General features: G+C 43.5%; 1 protein-coding gene across 2 annotated transcripts in view; it reads right to left on the bottom strand.

The window, feature by feature from the left end:
* Positions 1-21,508, bottom strand: part of LARS2 (leucyl-tRNA synthetase 2, mitochondrial) — a 162,234-nt gene that overhangs the window by 26,026 nt on the left and 114,700 nt on the right. For both annotated transcript variants that reach the window (XM_060022329.1, XM_060022328.1), the window contains exons 12-14: positions 19,047-19,330; positions 15,192-15,290; positions 12,028-12,165 (exon numbers count right to left, since the gene is read on the bottom strand). In XM_060022329.1, coding sequence (XP_059878312.1) covers positions 12,028-12,165; positions 15,192-15,290; positions 19,047-19,330 — 521 coding nt within the window. The remainder of the gene's footprint in view (positions 1-12,027; positions 12,166-15,191; positions 15,291-19,046; positions 19,331-21,508) is intronic.

Genomic DNA, 21,508 nt, shown 5'->3' with positions numbered 1-21,508 from the left:
CGTCCGCCCCCCGCCCTACCCCCACCGTGGCAAGGAGTATTCTCTTGTCCTTCCCTCTATCCCCAGCGCTTAGCACTGTACTCAACAGACAACATGCTCTTTAAACATGTTCAAAACATGGATGGATGGATGAACAAATGCGAATGAACAGACAGATGGCGGGATGGAAGGAGGAAGACACGGGATGTTTGGGGCTGCCAGCTCCTGAAGCCATCTTTGCCTTCTATCCAATCTGAGGTGGCACCTGGATTTTAACCTCATTACAGAAACAATACAACACAGTTTTAAAACAGAAGGAGAAAATTGTATGGCTACGTTTCATTGGGCAGATGAAGAGACTGATTACAAAGCAAACTGCACAAGTGTTCTACACCAAAGGGATGCCTCCCCAACCCGCAGTGGCCATCAGTGGCTCGACGGGACTGATTTCTCACACGCCCAGGATGCACGTTTTTGAGCACTAGCTTATCTTTCAAGAATCTTCCTCAAATAATTTTACATGCTGCTGCCTAACACAAAAGAGACAGACTGCAACCTTGTCCCTGCTGTGCTCAGTGGCAGGAGGATGAATTTGCTGTTACCGTCTTAGGCTCTAGTGTCCCTGTACCAGTTTTTGAGGTTTTTCCTCTCTTTTCTCACTTTGAGTACATGGCTTTGGTCACTCTCAAGAGAAAGAAAAAAGATGTCTTTGGGATGGAAGGAGGGAGGGAATAATCTGGATCCCAAAGATAAAAGACCAGTAGGATGATCAAAATCAGTAGCGTTAAGCCTCCAGAAGGGGCGGGGTCAGAAACAAGGAGCTTGTTCTCCAGTCTTGCAGGTTATCAAGTGGCGCAATGCTTCCCCCTTCTGGGAATGGACAGAATTGCAACCTGCTGGAATCTTGACCCTAACTCTAGCCTTTCCGCCTAAGGCTGCACTTCTCAGACCTCATCTTTTACAACTCTCTCTTCTTTTGTTTTTTGTTTTTTTGTTTTTGTTTTTGTTTTTGTTTGCGGTATGTGGGCCTCTCACTGTTGTGACCTTTCCCGTTGCAGAGCACAGGCTCCGGACGCACAGGCTCAACGGCCATGGCTCACGGGCCCAGCTGCTCTGCAGCATGTGGGATCTTCCCAGACCGGGGCACGAACCCGTGTCCCCTGCATCGGCAGGCGGACTCTCAACCACTGCGCCACCAGGGAAGCCCACAACTCTCTCTTTTTTAAAAGTAAACTTTTAAGTGAGGTAAAGCACACATACTGAAAAGCATATAATTCCTACGGGTAAAACTTGAGGAATTTTCACAACATAAACACACCTGTGTAACCAGTACCCAGGTCAAAGATCAGAATGTGACCTACTTTCTGAAGGCCCCCTCCTCCCACTTCTAGGCAACACCTCCCCACCATGGGGACCACCAGCCTGGCTGCTAACACCATAGATCAGTTCTGCCTGTTTCAAAACCACTTCTAAGCCTTTCAGAATGAGGGATCTCAGGGGAGCGTCCACACTGGAGGCCTTCTCCAGAATGGCAGGCGTACCCTTCTCACACAGCAGCACACCCAAAACAAGGCCTGCCAGTTAAACGAATAAATCTTAATTTCCAAAAGTTAGCAACAACACAACTTGATAGCCGAGGCTCATCTGGGCTACCTTCTTCTTCCAAGGCTGAAGCACTACAGGGCTGGCTGCAAGTGTCATCTAGTGTAGGGATGGCAAGACTGCCCCAGTGCCCCGCCTGCCCCATCACTGATCCATGGCAGCACTTCCTGGTGGACTCAGGCCGAGGCTCAGAATTCTTGGTATCACGTCCTCAGAAAGCAGAGTTACGCCGTGAAATCTATCATTTATTTATTCGGCAGGTATTTATTGAGTGCTGACTATGATTCCGTCACTGAGCCAGGCATTAGGGATGTCATGGTGGGCAAATCAATTACTGCCCTCAGGGAGCCAGCCTGTCTGCTATCACTGAACCAAACCAATGCCTGACCACCTCAGAGCTGGGAAGGAGGAACAGAGAGTCCAGTCAGATCTGAAGATCAACTCCCGCCACATCAAGTCCAAACTGCCGGCTTGGCCATCGGACTTCTATCCCTCCCTTTTCGCTTCCTTTGCTCTTTCTACATGTTGCCCATATGCGTTTCCATGTCCTCACTCACACACTGTTCCCTGAAGTGCTATCAAAACTGCCCATTTGTCAAAACTCTACTCCCCCTTCCAGGCTTGACTCAAATGCCACCTCCACTGTGAAGGCATCTCAGGCCCTCCTGGTCAGAATTAGTTGCTCTTTCCTAGGTGTGCCCAGTGTTGTGCCTGTGACGGCATTGGGCAGATACTACATGTTACTGTGTTTCAGGTGAGTTGCATTGCTGCCTGTCTTCCTCCTGAGAGGGAGGAGGAGGAAGAGGAGGAGCCGTGAAGACCCCTCCCAGCACCAGTTCATAGTAGATGCTCAATTAATGAAACTGGTTTGAAATGAATGAATAAATAAATCTGCCAGCAGCAGAGGGGGGGACAATGTGGAGGGGACAAGAGATGAAGGAAGAAAGGGGATGAAGAGTGAGCACTCGACGCTATGGCTTCCAGGTGGGGCCAGAACCTTTTTGCAGACAGAGGCACACTCAAAGATTTCAAACTCTTTCTATTTCAAGCCCTTGGGAAGATCAGCAGGGAATGAGAGAGAGAGAGAGAGAGAGAAATTCTACAGTGGGGAGGGGCGCTTCCCAGGTCCTGGAATCCTGCTCACCCCCCAGTGATTCTCCCTCCACTCTTCCAGGGCCAAAGGGCTCTGGGAAGCTGGTTCTTATTCTATCCATCCTCAGGTGTAGTTTAGCCCAGAAAGAGGAGTCACATTTGTATTTGAGCGGCAACTGGGTACAGAGCCCTCTGAAATTAATCAAAGAGCTTACAGTAAAATGGGCGGCCCAAGACATGGTCATAAATCGCCACCACCACAAGGAGGAGGCATGAAGTGTGATATAGAGAAGCACGGTACATGGGAATGGGGGACAAGGGGACATCAAGGGCCCTGCTAGACTTCGAGTCTAGTCCTTCTGGAGCAGAGATGACACCACATTGCCAGGTTCATTACTCAGATTCATAACAATGTAACTAATGTATTTTCCATTTGTTCATTCATTCATTCATTCAACAAATGGTACCTGGGAACAAACCTGTATAAGCAAACAAGTTATTCACGCATCATAATGACTGTGTATAGCAGGGAGCTTTAGAAGAAAATGAAGAGTGAATGTTTTTAAAGTCTGGGAACAACTTCTCCACTGGGTTAAGATGATGGCCACGCCTGGGCACCCAAGCTTCTACTTTCCTCCATTTGAAGGTAAAAGGAGGCACTTCCAGCAAGGTCAGGAGTGCAAACGGCACTTTCTCTTGTAGGTGGCACCCTCCTCCATTTTGGGTGGGTCATGCTGCTGGTGCCCGCAAGGGACCAACATGACCAGGCCATGTACCTGCGTCCCAGACCCCTCCGAAGGAGCCCGGGGACACCTGTCCAGCCAAGCTATGTCCCAGGGACCCACCCGCCCACCATCTCCCTGGTCACTGCTCCCACCCACTCTAGCTCCTGGGCCTTTCTCAACAGCCCTCCTCCAAGCTTCCCTCTGAAGGGAAAACTGGACAACAAATACACAAACCGGGGAACAGGGGGGTGGACAGTATTAATGCACTTTCGTCTTGTTTGAATTTTTTTAAACATGCATTTGTCCTTCTACGATATTTATTTACTTATTTATTTAGCTAGTTAGCTAGTTATTTTTCAAGAGAAGGAAGGATTTATCATTAGGCAGCAAGTAAGGAGAACACCGGGGATCTTTCCCAAAGCAGCATCTCCCTGAACAGCAAAATTGGGAAGTTTTTTTTTTTTCGGACGCACAGGCTCAACAGCCATGGCTCACGGGCCCAGCCGCTCCGCGCGGCATGTGGGATCTTCCCGGACCGGGGCACAAACCCGTGTCCCCTGCATCGGCAGGCGGACTCTCAACCACTGCGCCACCAGGGAAGCCCGGGAAGTTTTAAGCTAAGGGTACATGCATATTCATGACTTCTGTGATTTTTAAAATAAATTAAATAAAAAACAACAAGAAGAAAGTGAAAAGTCTGTAACTGTAAACCACCAACAAACCCCTTCTGACTCTGAAGCCATTAAAGGTAGAGGCGTTCTGCAGGGCATCTGCCTTGAGGAAGGCCTAGATGGTTTCACTTTCATGAATACAAATTTGTGCTCTTTGCTGAGCCAGCTTTCTTCTCACTCCTTCAATACCACCCCTAGAGATGGATTACCTTTTTTTGTACCACAGCACAGCTATATGCAATCAGAATGATGAAAAGGGACGGAATCTTCAGTTTCCTTGATAGTTTGGACTGCACTAATTCAGAAATTACAATGAATACCTGCTGGTCATTGAAAGGCACCTTTGTTCAAGGAAGGAAAGAAGGAAGCAAGGGAGGGTGGGTGTGAGGAAGGGAGGGAGGGAGGAAGGTCACTAATTCTTAGGATTAACAAGGAATTTCAGAACATAGATAGGCTATTTTAAGCACCCTTGTAAAACTCACTGCATAAAGGAATGCATTAACGAAGATGGGCTAAAAGAATCTCAGGATCCATCAGAGCCCTAACTAGTCACTGCAGACGACATTTCCCTACTAAGAAGACCTGGAGAGCCTGCTACCCACTCTCCTGCCTGGTCAGGCGGCTACTATAGATCTGAAAAGAAGAAAACAGAAAGCCATGGATCTCTGAAAATAGTTTCTAACTGGGATTTTTCAGACTAAGTTCACCTTGCTCTTCATCCCTGTCCTGAGTCTAGGACCATCATGTTCACATAATTAGCCCGTTTCTAAGTATCAAGACATGGCTCATCTTAAAATATCACGGTTTCCATTTCCTAGCAGCCAGCCAGGGGCATGGAAGGAAGCCTTAGCCTTACGGCGAGACTCAAGTAAGGCTTTTCTTCTCTTCCTTTGCCTTTTCCCAATAGCTCCATTTCTGGTGTGATCAGAAAAAGTTCCCCGGACCACGGATGGGGGCCTGCTGAGCTCTCAATGGTCAGCAGGTGGCTGTTAGCACGGGAGCAGCAGCTTCCGACACCCCCCGCTCTTTATTGTTTGCGAACTGCAGGGAGAAAGTCGATTCAGGGAATTTAGTGTCTGAGTTGTATGAAAGAGCAAGAACAAAAACTGACAAGATTCCGTGTTACAGCTGTCTCTCACAAAGGGGGAGAAAAGGCTTCCTGATCCCAGTTCAGTGGAGATGAACAGAGACACGTACCCCCACCGAGCGTGCCCCTCTGTGCCTTCCAGCATCCTGGTGACGAGCAGCCAAGACTGGTGCCAACCTCATACTCACACTGGCAGGCCCAGTGCACTTCCCTGCTTCAGAATATAAACTGTAAACGACTTTGCTTTATTTTCTGTTATAAAGTTACATAATCATTGGATAACATCTGGAAAAAAATCCATTAAAAAATAATAAAATCATCAATAAGCTCATCATCCAGAGAAAAATAGTGTTAGCACGCTGACATAATTTTTTCTAGTCTTTTCTCTTGCTTTGGGTATGTGTATTGGTATGTGTGTACATATAAAGACAGAGATAATCAAACTATCTACAATTTTCTATCTTGCTTTTTTCACTTCTCATTACTAAGATGTATTTCTCCATGTTATTCAACATTCTTTGTACAAGAATCCTCCCTAAGATGGGGTATACTTTGCCCTTTCTCAGCATTTTGGAGCAGTTAGGTTCAGGGTATTTAGCTACTTGAAGTAATACAGGAACGCTTTGCTGTATAAGTTTGCATTTCTGATTATTTCTTTAGGATAGATTTCTAGAAGTGCAAATAGTGTCCAAAAGTGTGACTATTTTTAAAGCTCTCACTATATACTGCCAAAATGCTTTTCATGAAGCCTGTTCGCAATTGCCTTGTAGTATATGAGAGAGCTGTTCTCATTGGGATGCTATACGGAAAACAGTACCTCACTGCTGTTTATTTTGTATTCCTTTTGCTGCTAGAGAGATAAACATTTTATAGTATGTTTATTGGTCACTTGTATTTCTCCTTTTGCAAATTTCCTGTTGACATCAATTCCAGCTTAATCATTAACCTGGTGTTTCAGACACAAAATAAAGGCACTCGCTGTCCCATGTGATGGCATACCCAACCCAGAGGCCAGTTTCTTATAAAGGGTAAAGAGACCTTCTGAAAGTTCAAACTGCAGACCTAAATGTACCAGTGATGAAAGAAAGGGCCAGGGCTCTTTTAGGAACTAGGAAGATTATTAAATCTACATAAACCTTTACTTTTATATTGATATTTGAAGACATTTAACCAGAATCATAGAGTGAAAAGAGGGCTCAGAGGTGACTGAATCCCTAACCTATGAGGCCACTGAGAACCAAAGGGGTTAGGTCTCTTGTCCACACCGCTAATTACAGGCCCATGTGATCTCGGGACAGAGGTTTTTTTGGACTCCCAGTCCAGAGCTACTACTTGAGACAGTGGCCACGTGGCTGAGAAATGAAAACAAAAGTGAACAGTTGTAGTCTCAAATCCCTTCTGAAATGACAACGCTAATCAAAAAGAATACAGAAATGGACATGAAATTCCAATTTATACACATTTCAGGAAAAATAGCTAATAAACAGAGAGAAATACACACATAAGGTTGACAGGTTTCAAAATTTCCTCTTAGGCCAGCTTGATAAAATTGTTTGGAGGCTTTAAAAAATGTTTAATCAGAGAGTTCTGAATTACTCATCACAGAAAGTAGATGATTTTCATTTCATCTGAGGCCAAGTGGTTTACCAAAACACCTCTGATAAACAGGTAACACTCAGAAATAGTTTTCAGAGGCTATTGTTGCCCTGATGTAATGTAACAGGAGTAATTCTGACAACTGTGCTGAGAAACAGAAATAAGATGACTTTCTGCACCTTCCTCAAAAAAGTCAGCCTTCTAAATACTTAAAATAAATCTCCCTCTTTTTGGGGGGTGGGAGGGCATGGAATAGAACATACCATCTTGTGAAGAATTAAAAAAATATATTGCCTAGGTCTATTTCCATTTATACCATACAGCTGTCCCTTAAAGTTGATGGTAAGGCACATACCAGGTGGCCCTTGAGGATTTGCAAATTAGAAATTTATCTGAACAGAAACAAGTCACATCCAAAACTGTATTTTAAATTATGTCGGAATGCTACAAACATTTTTCCTCCTTGACTATAGTTTTAAAACACTGTAAGGAAATCAGAAAAGTAGCCAGGGCCTGTCCTACACCTTAAATTAGTGAGCCGTTGAATAATTTATTTACTCATTCATTACTTCTACAAATAATTGTTCCAAAGCTGAGAAATGTGCCCTACTGTTAAGGAGCCAGAAGCCATTTATGGTCTTTGTTTCTAGACCTACATGAGAAGGAAATATTTCTCATGTTGTATTTGGCCTTTGAACTAAACCTCTCTCTATCCAACTCTCCTTATCCCAAGAAGAACATTTCCTTTGAACAACATAAACTTTTATCTGTTTATATCAAGGGGTTAACCTCAACTTATTTAAACAAATATTCACTGAGAATATATAATGTCCATGAGACTGTGATAGTAACAGAACACAGTTTCCATCCTCCAGGGTAATCTTTATCTAGTGAGGTACTGAAGTTTCCGTAGAGAAAATGCAAGGCAGAATGGTAAATTCTATAATCCAAGTTACAAACATTTTAACGACAGTCAGCCCTCTTTATCTGTGGGTTCCACACTCGTGGATTCAACAAACCGTAGATCAAAAATATTCAAAGAAAAGAAAAATTCCAGAAAGGTCCCAAAAGCAAACTTGAATTTGGTACACCCAGGCAACTATTTACATAGCATTTACACCGTATTAGGTATTATAAGTTATCTAGAAATGACTTAAAACATTCAGGAGAATGAGTGTAAGTTATATGCAAATACTACACCGTTTGGTATGAAGGATTTGAGCATCCTCAGATTTTGGTATCTTCGGGGGTCCTGGGATTAATCCCCTATGGATACCAAGGGATGACTGTAATTTATTTCTCTGAAGATTAACACTGTTAATGTGTTTAGTCCTTCTGATGCAGATGGGTTAATTTTTACACATGAAGGTCTCTGGGACTAATGAGAAGAAATTATTTTAAGCATTTAATTTATATCCTAAATTAGCTTTCTGTAGACTTTTAATCCATGTATGCATGCACAGAATGAGGGAGCAGGTCTGAGCATGGGGTGAAAAGGGACGGAGCTTTCAAGGTACTTCATTTTAATGAAACTGGATTTTAGTCTGCATTACAGAGGTTCCAGAAGTAATATATTTTTTAAGGATCAAAAATTTAAAAATACATATTCTTTGACCCAGCATTCTCCAGTGTCAGGACTTGAACCTACAGATATGATCCCAAATGCCTGCTAAGCATATAGATAAAGAGCATCATTGGACTTTTTTTTTTTTAATAGCAATTAGAAAATTAGGTGACTGCTTAAATAAATTATGGTATATCCACATGACAGAATACTATGCATAAATTGTAAATGCTGATGTAGAACGACCACTGAGATATATTATATCAAAAATGTAAAAGGCATATATATATATATATATATATATATGTAACATTTAAAAATGAATATATCAATAGAAATATGGGGATATGCAAAATATTTTTCTGGAAGAAATCAAAAGAAATTTAACAGGTTGAGGAGGTGGGTAGAGGGTGGGATGCAGAGAGGGAGATTTCAATGTTCACTTTCTGTGCTGTTAAATTTTTAAATTTTAACCTTAGATGTATTACTTTTTCATTACTTAATTTTTAAATTGTTAACATGAAGTTATCTGGACAAGGAGATAACCAGATTTTCCCCCCCTTTTCTTCTCTGCAACTAAAAAATATTCTAAAGGTTGTTGTATTAAAAAAACAAAACACAGCAAAAACTGAAAAAAAATCCCAGGAACTATGCTCCAGGCAGTATGGAAGACAAGAGAGCCTGAATCATTGTCCTGATGAAAAACAAGTAAAAAAGTCAGATAAGATATAAAACATGTATAAAATGTTTTAACTGTGTTATTGAGCTGGCAAACTCTAAGAAATGAGGTTGAAATAAATGTATTTTTAGATAAATAATAATAGATGGACCTTCACTAAAAAACATGAGATATATTTCAGTATAAGGGAGAGTATGTATTTCAGATAAAAGGGAAATGATTTCAGATGTTAAAGTCAGAGATGCAAGTAGGAAGAGAAAAAAGATATTAGTAAGTATGTTGATCCAATGCAATTACAGTTGAACTCCCAGTAGATAATCTCTGTGGAATTTGACAAGCTAAATCTGAAATTATATGGAAGAACAAAGGTCCAATTATAGTCAAAAAACAAATAGACTAATGGACAAAATAAAGACCCTATAAATAGGCCCTTGCATATATATGAAAACTGGATTTATAATGGAGAGGGCACTGCAGATCAGTGGGGAAATGGATGGACTGTTCCATTAAAGGTACTGAGACACTAAAAGCAATAGCCATAAAGGAAAAGATTATTAAAATGTACTACATTAAATTAAGAGTTTCTATTCATCATTAGTGGCAGGGCACGAATAAAGACACAGATGTAGAGAACGGACTTGAGGACCACGGGGTGGGGGGCGGGGGAGAGCTGGGATGAAGTGAGAGAATAGCACTGTCATATATACACTACCAAATGTAAAACGCATGGCTAGTGGGAAACTGCTGCATAGCACAGGGAAATCAGCTCGATGCTCTGTGACGACCTAGAGGGGTGGGATAGGGAGGGTGGGAGGGAGGCTCAAGAGGGAGGGCATACGGGGATATATGTATACATATAGCTGATTCACTTTGTTGTACAGAAGAAACTAACAACATTGTAAAGCAGTTATACTCCAATAAAGATATAAAAAGATACATGAAATCCATGTGTGACATGAAAAAAAAAATAAAGAGCACAATAATCATTAAAGAAAAAAAAAGTTTCTGTTCATCAAAAGACACCATAAAAATAAGACAAGCCAAAAACCGGGAAAAAATATTGCAATACATATAGCTGATAAAGGATTAGCATCCAGAATATTTATAGAACTCCTACAATTGATAAAAAACAACCCAGAAGAAATAAGGGCAAAGGACACAAATAGGGATTTAACAGAAGAGGAAACACAGAAGTCCATAAACATAATAAAAATATGCTGAACTTCATTAAGTAAGCAGTGTCTTTAAATTCAAATTTAACTCACAAAGTGATCCATTATATAACCACAAGTTTGACAAAATTTTAAAAGTTAGATAATACAGTCAGCCCTCTGTGATTATGATCCAAGGTTGGTTGAATCCAAGGATGTGGAACCCATGGATAAGGAGGGCAGACCATGAGAATTGTGCATCTACAGATTTTGGTATCTGTGGTGGGTCCTGGAACCCATCCCCCGCAGATACACAGGGATGGCTGTACTATACGTTGTAATGATGAAGATCTTGAGTGATAGGACCCTCACCTCTGTTGGTGCCAGTGTAGGTTTATATAACCAACTTGGAAAACGGTCTGGCATTTCTTAGTGAAGCTGAACATGTGGTTACCCTAATCCTACTCCAGGTACACATCCTAGAGAACTGTTAACACGCGTATGTCAGGAAACGTACCAGGATGCTTACGGCAGTTTTGTTCTTAATTGCACAAAACAGCCCAAGGACCATTAATGGTGATATAGACATAAACTGAGCTCTGTATTAGAAATTCCATTCCATGTAATGGAATACCAGATAGCAGTGAATCACGAATGAAACAGAACTCCATGCAGGAACATGGATGAATCCCCAAAAATGCTGAGCAAGAGAAGCAAGAGAGAATACATGAAATATGATTCTACTTATACAAAGTTCAAACACAGAAAACTAAACAACACATACTGTCTAAAAATATATAAAGAAGTATGGGCTTCCCTGGTGGCGCAGTGGTTGAGAATCTGCCTGCTAATGCAGGGGACACGGGTTTGAGCCCTGGTCTGGGAAGATCCCACATGCCACGGAGCAACTAGACCCGAGCCTGCGCGTCTGGAGCCTGTGCTCCGCAACAAGAGAGGCCACGATAGTGAGAGGCCCGCGCACCGCGATGAAGAGTGGCCCCCGCTCGCCGCAACTAGAGAAAGCCCTCGCACAGAAACGAAGACCCAACACAGCCAAAAATAAATAAATAAATAAATAAATAAATATATATATAAAGAAGTAATACATTTAAGAAAAGCAAGAAAATGATAATTCAAGATTCAGGATAGGGATTGTATGGGGGAGGGGTGGGTGGTGTAGGAAGGGGGATGATCTGATTAGTGAGGGCTCCCTGGGTAATCTAAGGACCTGTAATACTCTATATCCTAATCTGAGGAGGGGGTGCATGGATGTTCATTTTATTTTTTAAATTGTATAATACATTAAATACATATTATATAATATATATATTATATATACATATATATGATACATTTCATGGGAAAAAAGCACACACACACATCTTTCTGAACATGATGGGGAATATATTATAGTCCAACAAGAAAAGAATTTATCAATGGATTTACAATGTGATCCCTAGTTTTTAATCCATTTTATCAGAATGACATATTGAGACAGGATTCAGTCAAGCTTGGAAACATAGCTTACACCAAGGGACCATATGATAAACACTACCTCACATGAGAAGCTATAAAAAGCTGTGTGACATTATGAACCGCTCTTCTCTGCCTCACAAGCGAAAATCTCAACTACTTAACTCAGTTCAACAGAGAAAAGCTGAAGGGAAGATCCTATGCAAGCAGGCAAACACCACGGGCTAGAACTGACTAAGCAACATAAATGGACTTCCAGTGGTTAAGGCTGACAATGACCTCTAAAGTATGCTTGAAAAACAGAGTTCTTCTGCCACATATATTTACCTTGCTTCAGAAGAACCAACACCTGCCTTCAGTTGCTGTTCAAGGAACTGAATTCTTTTGCAAAGCAGTATAAATGCTCACCTGTGCTTGACCATTTTTTGATCATGGCAAAAATGACTAAAGAATCTTGCATAGAACAAGTGCATGACAGCATGTTCTTTCCCTCCAATGTACAAATCCACAGGCATCCAGTAATCTGCCAACGCTGTGCTGAAAGGGCTGGGAGGAAGAGAGATGGTCATTTATAAAAAAAACCCTGCTTTGTCACAATTGCATAAATTAGACCAATCATAATTTGCATATTCCCTGAAATAAATTATGTCAGAGAAAAACAGTGATTTTCTTATTAAAATATAATGAGAGAAGCTTATATAACAAAGGAGAAAAATGTCAGAGCAGTGTTAATTTATGAAATTTATAAAAACTGTTTCAGAAGCCATATTGACATATTTTAACAAATGTGATTTTCATATATAATGAGGACAAAAGGAAAACATACCAGCAAAAAGTGTATTTCTGAACAATGCATATTTGACTATCTGGATTTATTTTAATTTTTATTACCATAGACAATCAAGATTTTTGAGTTCTTACCAATAGAGGGCAATATGGCACGTACAATGGAGACTCTCATGCAGACACTAAAAGTTCATTTTAAGACAGAAATTCATTTGCCTTCCTAGTGCATTAAGAAATGACATGCATGTCATTTCTTCATACACTAGAAAGGGGAAATAAAGTACACAAGTCCAAGTCTAGAATTAGTACTTTTCCATGCAGATTTGTGCACATGTGAGAGGGTGTCCAGTTTGTCTGGTGATTGTTAGAGAGTTGGACCACTATTGTATGTTGCTAATAATCATCGACTGTAGTCCCAAAAATGCCTTGTGAAAATGTTATGCCCTATGTAACAGCAGAGTAACATAAAATTACATTTTATAAACCAAAAAATAAATAAATAAATAAAACAGAAATTCAATCTTATTTTTAGAGCAGCCTCAAAATGCAGATAGTCAGCAAGAGCCTGCATATGCTTCCTGAATGCACTGAGCATACTTGGAGTAATTAACATGAAACAGCCTAGTTCTGTCACCTAATAGATACTTTTTAGTCAAGAGAGGTCCTAAAAGAAAGGCTTCCTCACTGGAGGCATCGTTCCCTAGTCCTAATGGATGCTAGGGAGGAAAAGAAATGCCACTCACTTTATTTTCTCTGTGTGTGTGTGTGTGTGTGTGTGTGTGTGTGTGTGTGTGTACACTGTGTGTGTATACACTCCGTGTGTGTGCACACTCCGTGTGTGTGTACACTCTGTGTGTGTGTGTGTACACTGTGTGTATGTGTGTGTGTATACACTCCATGGTTTCACATATATGTGAATTCTCTTCCCCACACCTCAAGGTACTTTTTTCCCTGGCGCTCAGCAGGTGGGCCTGGCCAAACACCATGTGTTTGCCTTAAGGCAGCTTGTTTTTCTCTCCTCCAGTTACTATGCCAGAATTCTGATAAAATTTTAAATAATGTTTCTTTGTGAAAAATGCTTCCCCAGAGAAATCTAACTGTTCATGCAGGTGACAGAAAAGCAAGGGAAGTCAAGAATGGTACTCGGCCTGAAAGTAAGTTTGAAATAAATTGAGCAGTGAGATGGGATCTATGATCTTTCCCGGAAACCACCTAGTGAGAATGCAAGCCAGCATGGAAATAAACAGCAGCATTTTACAAAGGAAATGATGTGATACGTGGTATTCCCAAACTGGGGGCTGTGAAGGTCTCGGGACATACCTCTCACCAGCTAAGGGTCCCATTATTAAATTGGAGTCTCATCTGTAAGAAGGTTTTCCCTTGAAGCATTCTGAGAGGTGGAGAGCCTGATTTCCCTTGCATTCTAAGGCAGCTCTTCCTAACTGGAAGTCACCAAAAGCCCCTTCTAGAAGGAAGACCCAGAAGAGGGGCCCCTCTGTGGGTTAGCCGGGGCTGCCCTGGTGGTTCCCAGCCACAGCAGTCGCCCTGTATCCTTTCTTGCCTCTGCCAGCTACTATTTACTCCGGATCCTGCTCATTCTGCACAGCCTCGACTCAAATCACAGATCCGCAGGACTGCAGGGCAGGCAGGAGCGCCTGTCTCCCTGGAAATATATTATCTTACAACCAACGAAGGAAATGGGGGCATTTTCATACGTGGACTATGGGGTTTCAGTATAATTGTTCTCCCATGGACAAGAACAAGCTGGCAAGGTCTTTGAAGCACAGTGTCTGTGGTTTTCCTGTGCTCTGTACCAGTTTTCTTTTGTTCTCATTTCCTTCTTTACCTATCTACCTACTGCTCTCTTTCCCTTATTTATTTATTTTTGTCAAAGAAGCACATGCACATAGCTGAAAAAAATCAAATAGTACCAAAAGCTTTATAATTAAAACAGTGGTCTCCAGCCCCATTCCTTCACTAACCTCCCTCCCACCCCTCACCTGTCACTTAGCCACTTCTAATTCTTTCAGCTGTGTTTTCTGGCAATTATTAAAAAATGTTTATGCTCTTTGTTCGTTTGTCAATTTTGGAGATTATCTAGCACTGTATGTGCTAAGAAGTCATGCTTCTCAGCTCTCTCACACTCTCTACCCTCCTATCCTCTCTGAATAGTTACATCATTACTTTCAGTTAAGTAAGTAACATTACACCTTTACAACTGCATAAATGCAGTTCACCACAGGGCCAACGAGGGTATGAGCACTTCCTTCCTTTTTCTGCTTTTCATTTTTCTTGTACCTGGGACTTACTTGGCTGTGAAGAATCTAATTTAATAATCGAACACACTCCCTACAAGAGCCTGTTTCAAAGAGCACAATTGATCAACAGCTTCTAGCTCTTCTGTCTTTGCAGCCACTGAGTGTTCACACAATCCATGCCCTCCTATAGGGAGCGGACCACAGCAGGCGTTTCCTCCTGACTTGAGACTCTCTAATGGACAAGCTTTGCTTGAGGCTTCCCGTCAGCCTGCTCGAGACTTTCTCAAGCTGCACTGCGGTCTGAGGCTCTTCCTACGCCATCCTCCTACCTCCGCCCTCTCCTTTCACAGGTGTCAGACCAGCATCACAGTCAAGGGCTCGCCCTGCCAACTCCTGCTCCCTCACCTCCTTATTCCCTAGAGGCACTTGCCCCCATAAATCTCTTGCCCATCGAATTCCATCTTGGTGTTTGCTTCTTGGAAGACCCAGACTGACACATGCTCAAGAATTCAGCAGGGCTTTCTTTACCTCTGAGTATTCTGAGGGTCGGTATATCTGAAGTAGTACCAAGCAGAATCAACAAAGGTATCCATCGTATCTGTCTCTCTCGTGGCTGCTCCCTTGCACCTAAGAAATAAATGAAGTTCATCGATTGGTTTCTTTTTAAATATTAATGCATTTTCCACCAGCTTTTGAGAAAGCTATGACAATCATTATGAATTTAAAATGTCATAAGAACAATGCTCCATCATGAAAAGATAATTCACAGTGTGGACTCTCTTTGTACTGCAGAGTACATGATGTTTTAAAGAAACTTACAAAATAAACATTTAAATCTTCAACAACTAAAAGCCCTATTCTGTACTTCTCTGAATTTAACATGGTAGAATATCTAACAGGAATCTTGTCTCTTTACTGCATTCACTTCTCTTTTAGGCATATCAAGATTGCCTTCAGCCTTATGAGGCAAATCAGTTTATGAAGAAAAGCTGAAAACCAAATGTAGTGAGATACTGTACTGAAAAATGAACTTGGGGTTTTTTTCTATCTCTGTCTCTTGGGTAAGGGGAGCAGAAACCCACAAGAGGGGACCTTAGGAAGATAAATCACCTTGGGAGCCCAAAGGCAGAGGCGTGCTGGAGCCACTTCATACCAGCTTGTGAGGACTAACTGTTGGGATCGCTTCCCAACTCTGGGACAAATGATGCCAAGTTGGTGGTCTGAAATTAGCCCTTGGTGGAAGTACCTATACCACAGAAATGGGCTAACACTACAAATCAGAAGCTCCCCTCCAGAGAGCTATTTAGTACACACTTACCAACACACCACTGCCTAAAGGAAGCTTCCTTATAGAAGGGTGAAGATAGCCCCACTGTTCAAGAAAGTGAATGAAGTGAGATGCCTGGTGTGTAAAGGGTTGAAAAGAAAAAGCAATCCTCATCCTAGGCATGCAGATGCCTGGGGAGGACTAAGGTTCCACAAACACCTAACTGCTGAACCAATTTTGAAACATGTTGGTAGGGTGATGGCCCTGTGGGACTGAAGCCAAAAGCCACAACTTCTGGGAAGCCAAGAGAGAGTACCCTGAGCCAAGCCTGGCCAAGGAGGGTGCTTGGCTTCCTTGAAGACCCCCCAGAGGCATGGAACAGCAGGGGATGGGGTGAGCCAGCTACCGACAGCTATTAGCAGGGACCCTTTGTGGCCGTGAGAAGCCACAGCAGGAGAACATGGCTCAGACTCCAGGCTCTCCCTTCTGAGGCATGAAGTGGGACCAACCACCTCTCCAAATGCTGCCCTTTTGGCAGTATGGGTCCTCGGGGGCTCTTGGAGAATTTGAGGAGGGGGATGAGGAACCCCAAGAGGAACTGATGAATCCTCTGCTAAGTTAGCATGCAAGGGCTTCAGTCTGTTTTTAATTTAAAAATAAAAGAAGGGGTGCCTTTATATGTTGCATCTGTGATATAGCTCATACTGGCTTTCCGAATATTATTGGAGGAAACAGCCACTCCCCATCTTCTGCTTATTAAATGGAAGTGGCTCAGCAGAGAGCACAGGAGCCCAGATCTGGCAGGGCTCTGGGCTCCCAGGGGCCTCCTCATTTCAGTCAGGGGGCCTCCCACTGGGAAGAGTGGTGGTCCCTGGGGTAGGAGCTTATTGGAGAGAGCCCCAAGGGAACCCTAGTCCTGTTTCCTACAGTGCATCTCTAAATGAAAGCCAGGGGACTTCCCTGGTGGTGCAGTGCTTAAGAAACCGCCCACCAAAGCAGGGAACATGGGTTTGAGCCCTGGTCCGGGAGTATCCCACATGCCGCGGAGGAACTAAGCCCATGCGCCGCAACTACTGAGCCTGAGCTCTAGAGCCTGTGAGCCACAACTACTGCAGTCCACACGCCTAGAGCCCATACTCCGCAATAGGAGAAGCCACCGCAATGACAAGCCTGTGCACCACAACGAAGAGTAGCCTCCACGCACTGCAACTAGAGAAAGCCCGCATGCAACAACAAAGACCCAACGCGCTGCCCGCAAAAAATAATAAAATAATTTAAAAATTAAATAAATAAAATCCAGGTCTTTTTATTTGGAAGGCAATCAACCAGAACACATACTATTTTGGGAAATAATTAGAAGGTAACTGTTACTTCTTCTTCCTCACCATTAGGGCACCCACACAAGTTAGGAAGAAAATGTAGGATTCAACTGATAATAGGACTAATATCTGACTAAAACTTGCCATGCTGATTTTCTTTTTAAAGGTCATGTTGGACTTGAAGACAACCAACATGTTTTCTTGCTGACACTAAAAGCTGGATTACATGGAAGAAGCTACTTGGTAAGTGGGATGGACAGATGATGGTAATGGTGACAACGTTATTACCATTATTAGCTCCAAGAGTAATAATACTAACACTGGGTGGCAGACACTAAGCCAAATGCTTCATGGGCATTATCTCATTTAGTCCCTAGTAACCCTGGGGATTATGAGGTAGACACTACTCACGTCCCCATTTTGCAGTTGAGTAACTAGAGTTCCGCGAGGTTAAGAAATCTGCTCAAGGTCTTAGAGCTCAAGGGGAAGGAATCCACCTTTGCTGGACTCATGCCTGTGGTCCTTACCACCATGCTGTCCCGCTTGGCCACACGGGCTCAGTGGCTCTCAGCCCTGCGTGCTCATTAGAATCATCAGGGAGACTTGACCAAGACCAAGCCCTGGGCTCTGCCCTCCAGGAATCTGCAGCCAAGGTAGGAAAACTTATCCCCACCACCAAGGCCCTTGGCTGCCACAACTGGCGGGCTGAAGGCTGTTGATGTCTCCGGCAGGGAAACCCTTTGTCACTGCTTATCAACAAAGAGGGTGATACCCTAAAATGGCCCAGAGCTTCCTATGTTCCTGACTGCAAACCCCATCTCAAACCTCAGAACCGCCTGGGTGAGGACCTGGGCGGACTGTTGGCAGGCCCGGGCAGGATGGCACTAATATTTCCAGTTACAGAGTGTCTGCTAGGTGTCACTCTGCAGTGTTACATGCATTAATTCTCGTCTTCTGAAATCCCTTCGAGGGGGTTATTTTAGCTCCCGATAAGGGAATCACAGCTCAGAGAGGTTAAGTGGCTTTCCCAAGACCACACAGCTAGGGAAGAGGCAGGGCCAGGACTTGAAGCCATTACTGTCCGACTCCCCATTCTGAGCCATGCACTTGCACTACATGGTTACCTAATTACTGACCTAGAGATGCTAAGAAGAGGACTAAGTTGTTTTAAAACAACCCCATCATGATCTATAAGGCAGAGAAAAATGGCTTTTCCATAGAAGGAAGAAGGGAAATATTACAGCTTGGTATCTGTTATTTGTTTAATCAGCTGGAATGCTATCATAAAAATCACATGTGAGACATGCCAGTGAATTAACAGGAAAACATAATCCTACTGTCAAAATGAGAAGAAATGAGATATGGTATGTTTCAGTATATTAAAGAATGAGACCCCCTGAGCATACTTGTCCTCGTAGCTACTACTACTCTGCTACTTGCGATAAAATCCCCACTGTTATCACAGTCACTATGTGGGAAAACGGTAAGGCATTTTCTCTCATCTCTGAGAAGCTCTTTGGAATATAAAATGGAGGAAAGTGGTCTCTTCCAAAGCTATCATGAAAATGTGTAGCTTTTCCATCAGTTGGATCAGCTGTTTCTGGGAAAGATATGAATTGACATTGCTGCTTCTACCGGCTCAGAAGAGAGGACGGGGCGCTCATCACAGGGGCTGGGCCCCAGATTCCAGCCCCTTCTCTCAAAGATAGCAAAAGACCTAAGACCTATGTTATTCTTTCCAGCCAAGTGGAAGTCTGGGACCAGACATGGTCACAGCTGGGGAACGTGGTTTCTTACCTAGGGCAGGAGCAATTCACCCACTCCGAAGCTGAGGCCAGTGGGGAGCCTCCCTTGCCAGTGAAAGAGGTGATGCTGGGCAAGGTCACAGGCAAGTCCTCCAGAGGCACGGGCACAGGACCGCAGGCCGGGCAGTGGACCATGGGGATGGGCGTGCCCCAGTACCGCTGCCGAGAGATCAGCCAGTCCTTCAATTTATCACTTGTCACCTCTCCGCCCACTCTCTTCCTCCGGGCTTTCTGAGTCAGGGCTAGAAATGCATCCGGCCGGTTCATACCTGTGAACTGAGAGGGGAAGGAGAGAGATCACGTTCCTCCCTTGGTAAGAATGAGCTGCCACCCTGATGCCACCACCCTGGATTGCCATTTTTTGTGTGGTCTGTGCAGGGCCACATTGTGACTCTCTGTTGCCTTTGTGGGCACCTTCCTCCTTACAGTATTAAAACTTATATTTTATGACAGTGGTGAATAAAGATGAATATAATTTTTGACCTTAAGAGTTCACTTTTTTCTTCTGATGTTAAAGAAATTAACACTTTTTGGGGGGCCCCTGAGAGTACTGTGGGCTCTGGTTTGGGGCTCTCCTTATCACCAGAGCCCTGTGGCACCTACAGAGAGAGGCAAATATCAGCATTCGGCTGCCAGTGAAAAACTGCACATTTATTTTAATGACTGCTCCCCTCTTGAGACAGGGGTGGCCAGAAAAGAAAAGTTCCATATTATCCTAGAGCCGAAGGAATTCGGGCAAGCAGGGGAACAAACTGAGGCCTCAGCTTGAAGGACCACCCCTTTTGTATTTAAATGCTCCCACGTGAGAGACAGCAGGGCAGGACACTCATAGCAGAAAAGAGGAATTCTCTGTTCACCGGACACTTTTTTTTTTGCGGTACGCAGGCCTCTCATTGCTGTGGCCTCTCCCGTTGTGGAGCACAGGCTCCGGACGCGCAGGCTCAGCAGCCATGGCTCACGGGCCCAGTCGCTCCACAGCATGTGGGATCTTCCCGGACCGGGGCACGAACCCATGTCCCCTGCATCGGCAGGTGGACTCTCAACCACTGCGCTACCAGGGAAGCCCCACCGGACACTTTTGAGAGAACCAAACTAATGATAAGAATCGGGCCAGCATGGCTTGCCAACGAGGGGATCGTGGGAACCTTGGAATTGGTTCAGTGCAGGTGTACCGCAAACCTACTAGGTGCCAGGCTTGTGCTAGGCGTTGGGAGCACAAAGATAAATCTGATCTGCCCCTAACCTCAATGAGCTTACAGCCACGGGGCATAAAGAATAGGAAAGTACAGCTATGTTTATCAAAAGCAGCCTTCTCCATTAAGCGTCTGAAATGTCCTGAAGACCGAGCTCTCTACCAAGGAACCACTTACACTCTGGGAGAGCACTTTCTTTGTCCTACACTCCCACTATCATGTAATTATGGTGCAGGTGATCACAAGCTCTCTTGAAAGTCTATCTTCTCAATGCATTACTGTTTTCACATCCCAGAAGCTCATGGAGGCTTTCACCATCCATTCTCCTTCCATCCATTGAAAGAATTCCTCCAGTCTAGATATTCAGTCTAGGGCCACCAGAGGATTCAACAGACCACCTGAAGCTATTTGAAAGAAGCCAGGGAGCGTAATTAATGCTCAGTCCTATACTAAGGAGGGGGCATTTTTCTGGCTAATTCATAAGACTAATTTTGGCCATGACTGTCCTCTTTCTCACCCTGCAGAGGGTTATCCGGGTCTCCTTTCTGGCACCTTGGCTTGGCTCTGCTCTACATCTAAGAAACCTGCTCACACACAGTCTTAAGAAGGGTTTAAGGTTCAGTATCTTAAAACATAACTCATGTCTGGGGATATAATTTATGAAGTGAAGGCACAAACATGAGGTCAGAAAACATTGCCACTCCTTACACAGGAAAAAAAACCTGGCTATTCCCTTATTTTTTATATACATGATATCCTATAGCCAGGTAGTCCCAAACCTGAAAAACCTGAATCTTCAGGTCTAATGGAATCAGGATCACCCAGGTGGGGCCAGTAAGCATCTCCCAGGTGATTCTGAGACATGGCCGGGTTGCAATCACTGTGTTAAGCCAGGCGTTCCCAGGCCCTACTGCACATTAGAATCACCCGGGGAGCACTGAATTCTCCTGATGTCCGATCCATGTCCTCTCCACTCCCTCAACCATTAAATCAGAATATCTGGGGTGGGACTCAAGCATCAGTATTTTTCAAAACGTTCCAGGTGTTCTCAAAGGGCAGCCAAGTTTATGAAAGAGTGCTCTAAACCAGAACTCTCAAACTTTAATGTGCACACAAATCACATGGGGTTCTCACTAGACCAGGTGGGGTCTGAGAGTCTACACTTCTAACAAGTGATGCCAACGCTGCTGGTCCAGGGACCAGACTTTGGGTGGCAAAGTTCTAACCCAGGGATTCTCAAAATGTGGTCCCTGGATCAGCA

This window comes from Delphinus delphis, chromosome 10 (genome assembly GCF_949987515.2).
Source record: "Delphinus delphis chromosome 10, mDelDel1.2, whole genome shotgun sequence".
Classification (NCBI taxonomy): domain Eukaryota; kingdom Metazoa; phylum Chordata; class Mammalia; order Artiodactyla; family Delphinidae; genus Delphinus; species Delphinus delphis.
This window is presented reverse-complemented; position numbering and strand designations above follow the sequence as displayed.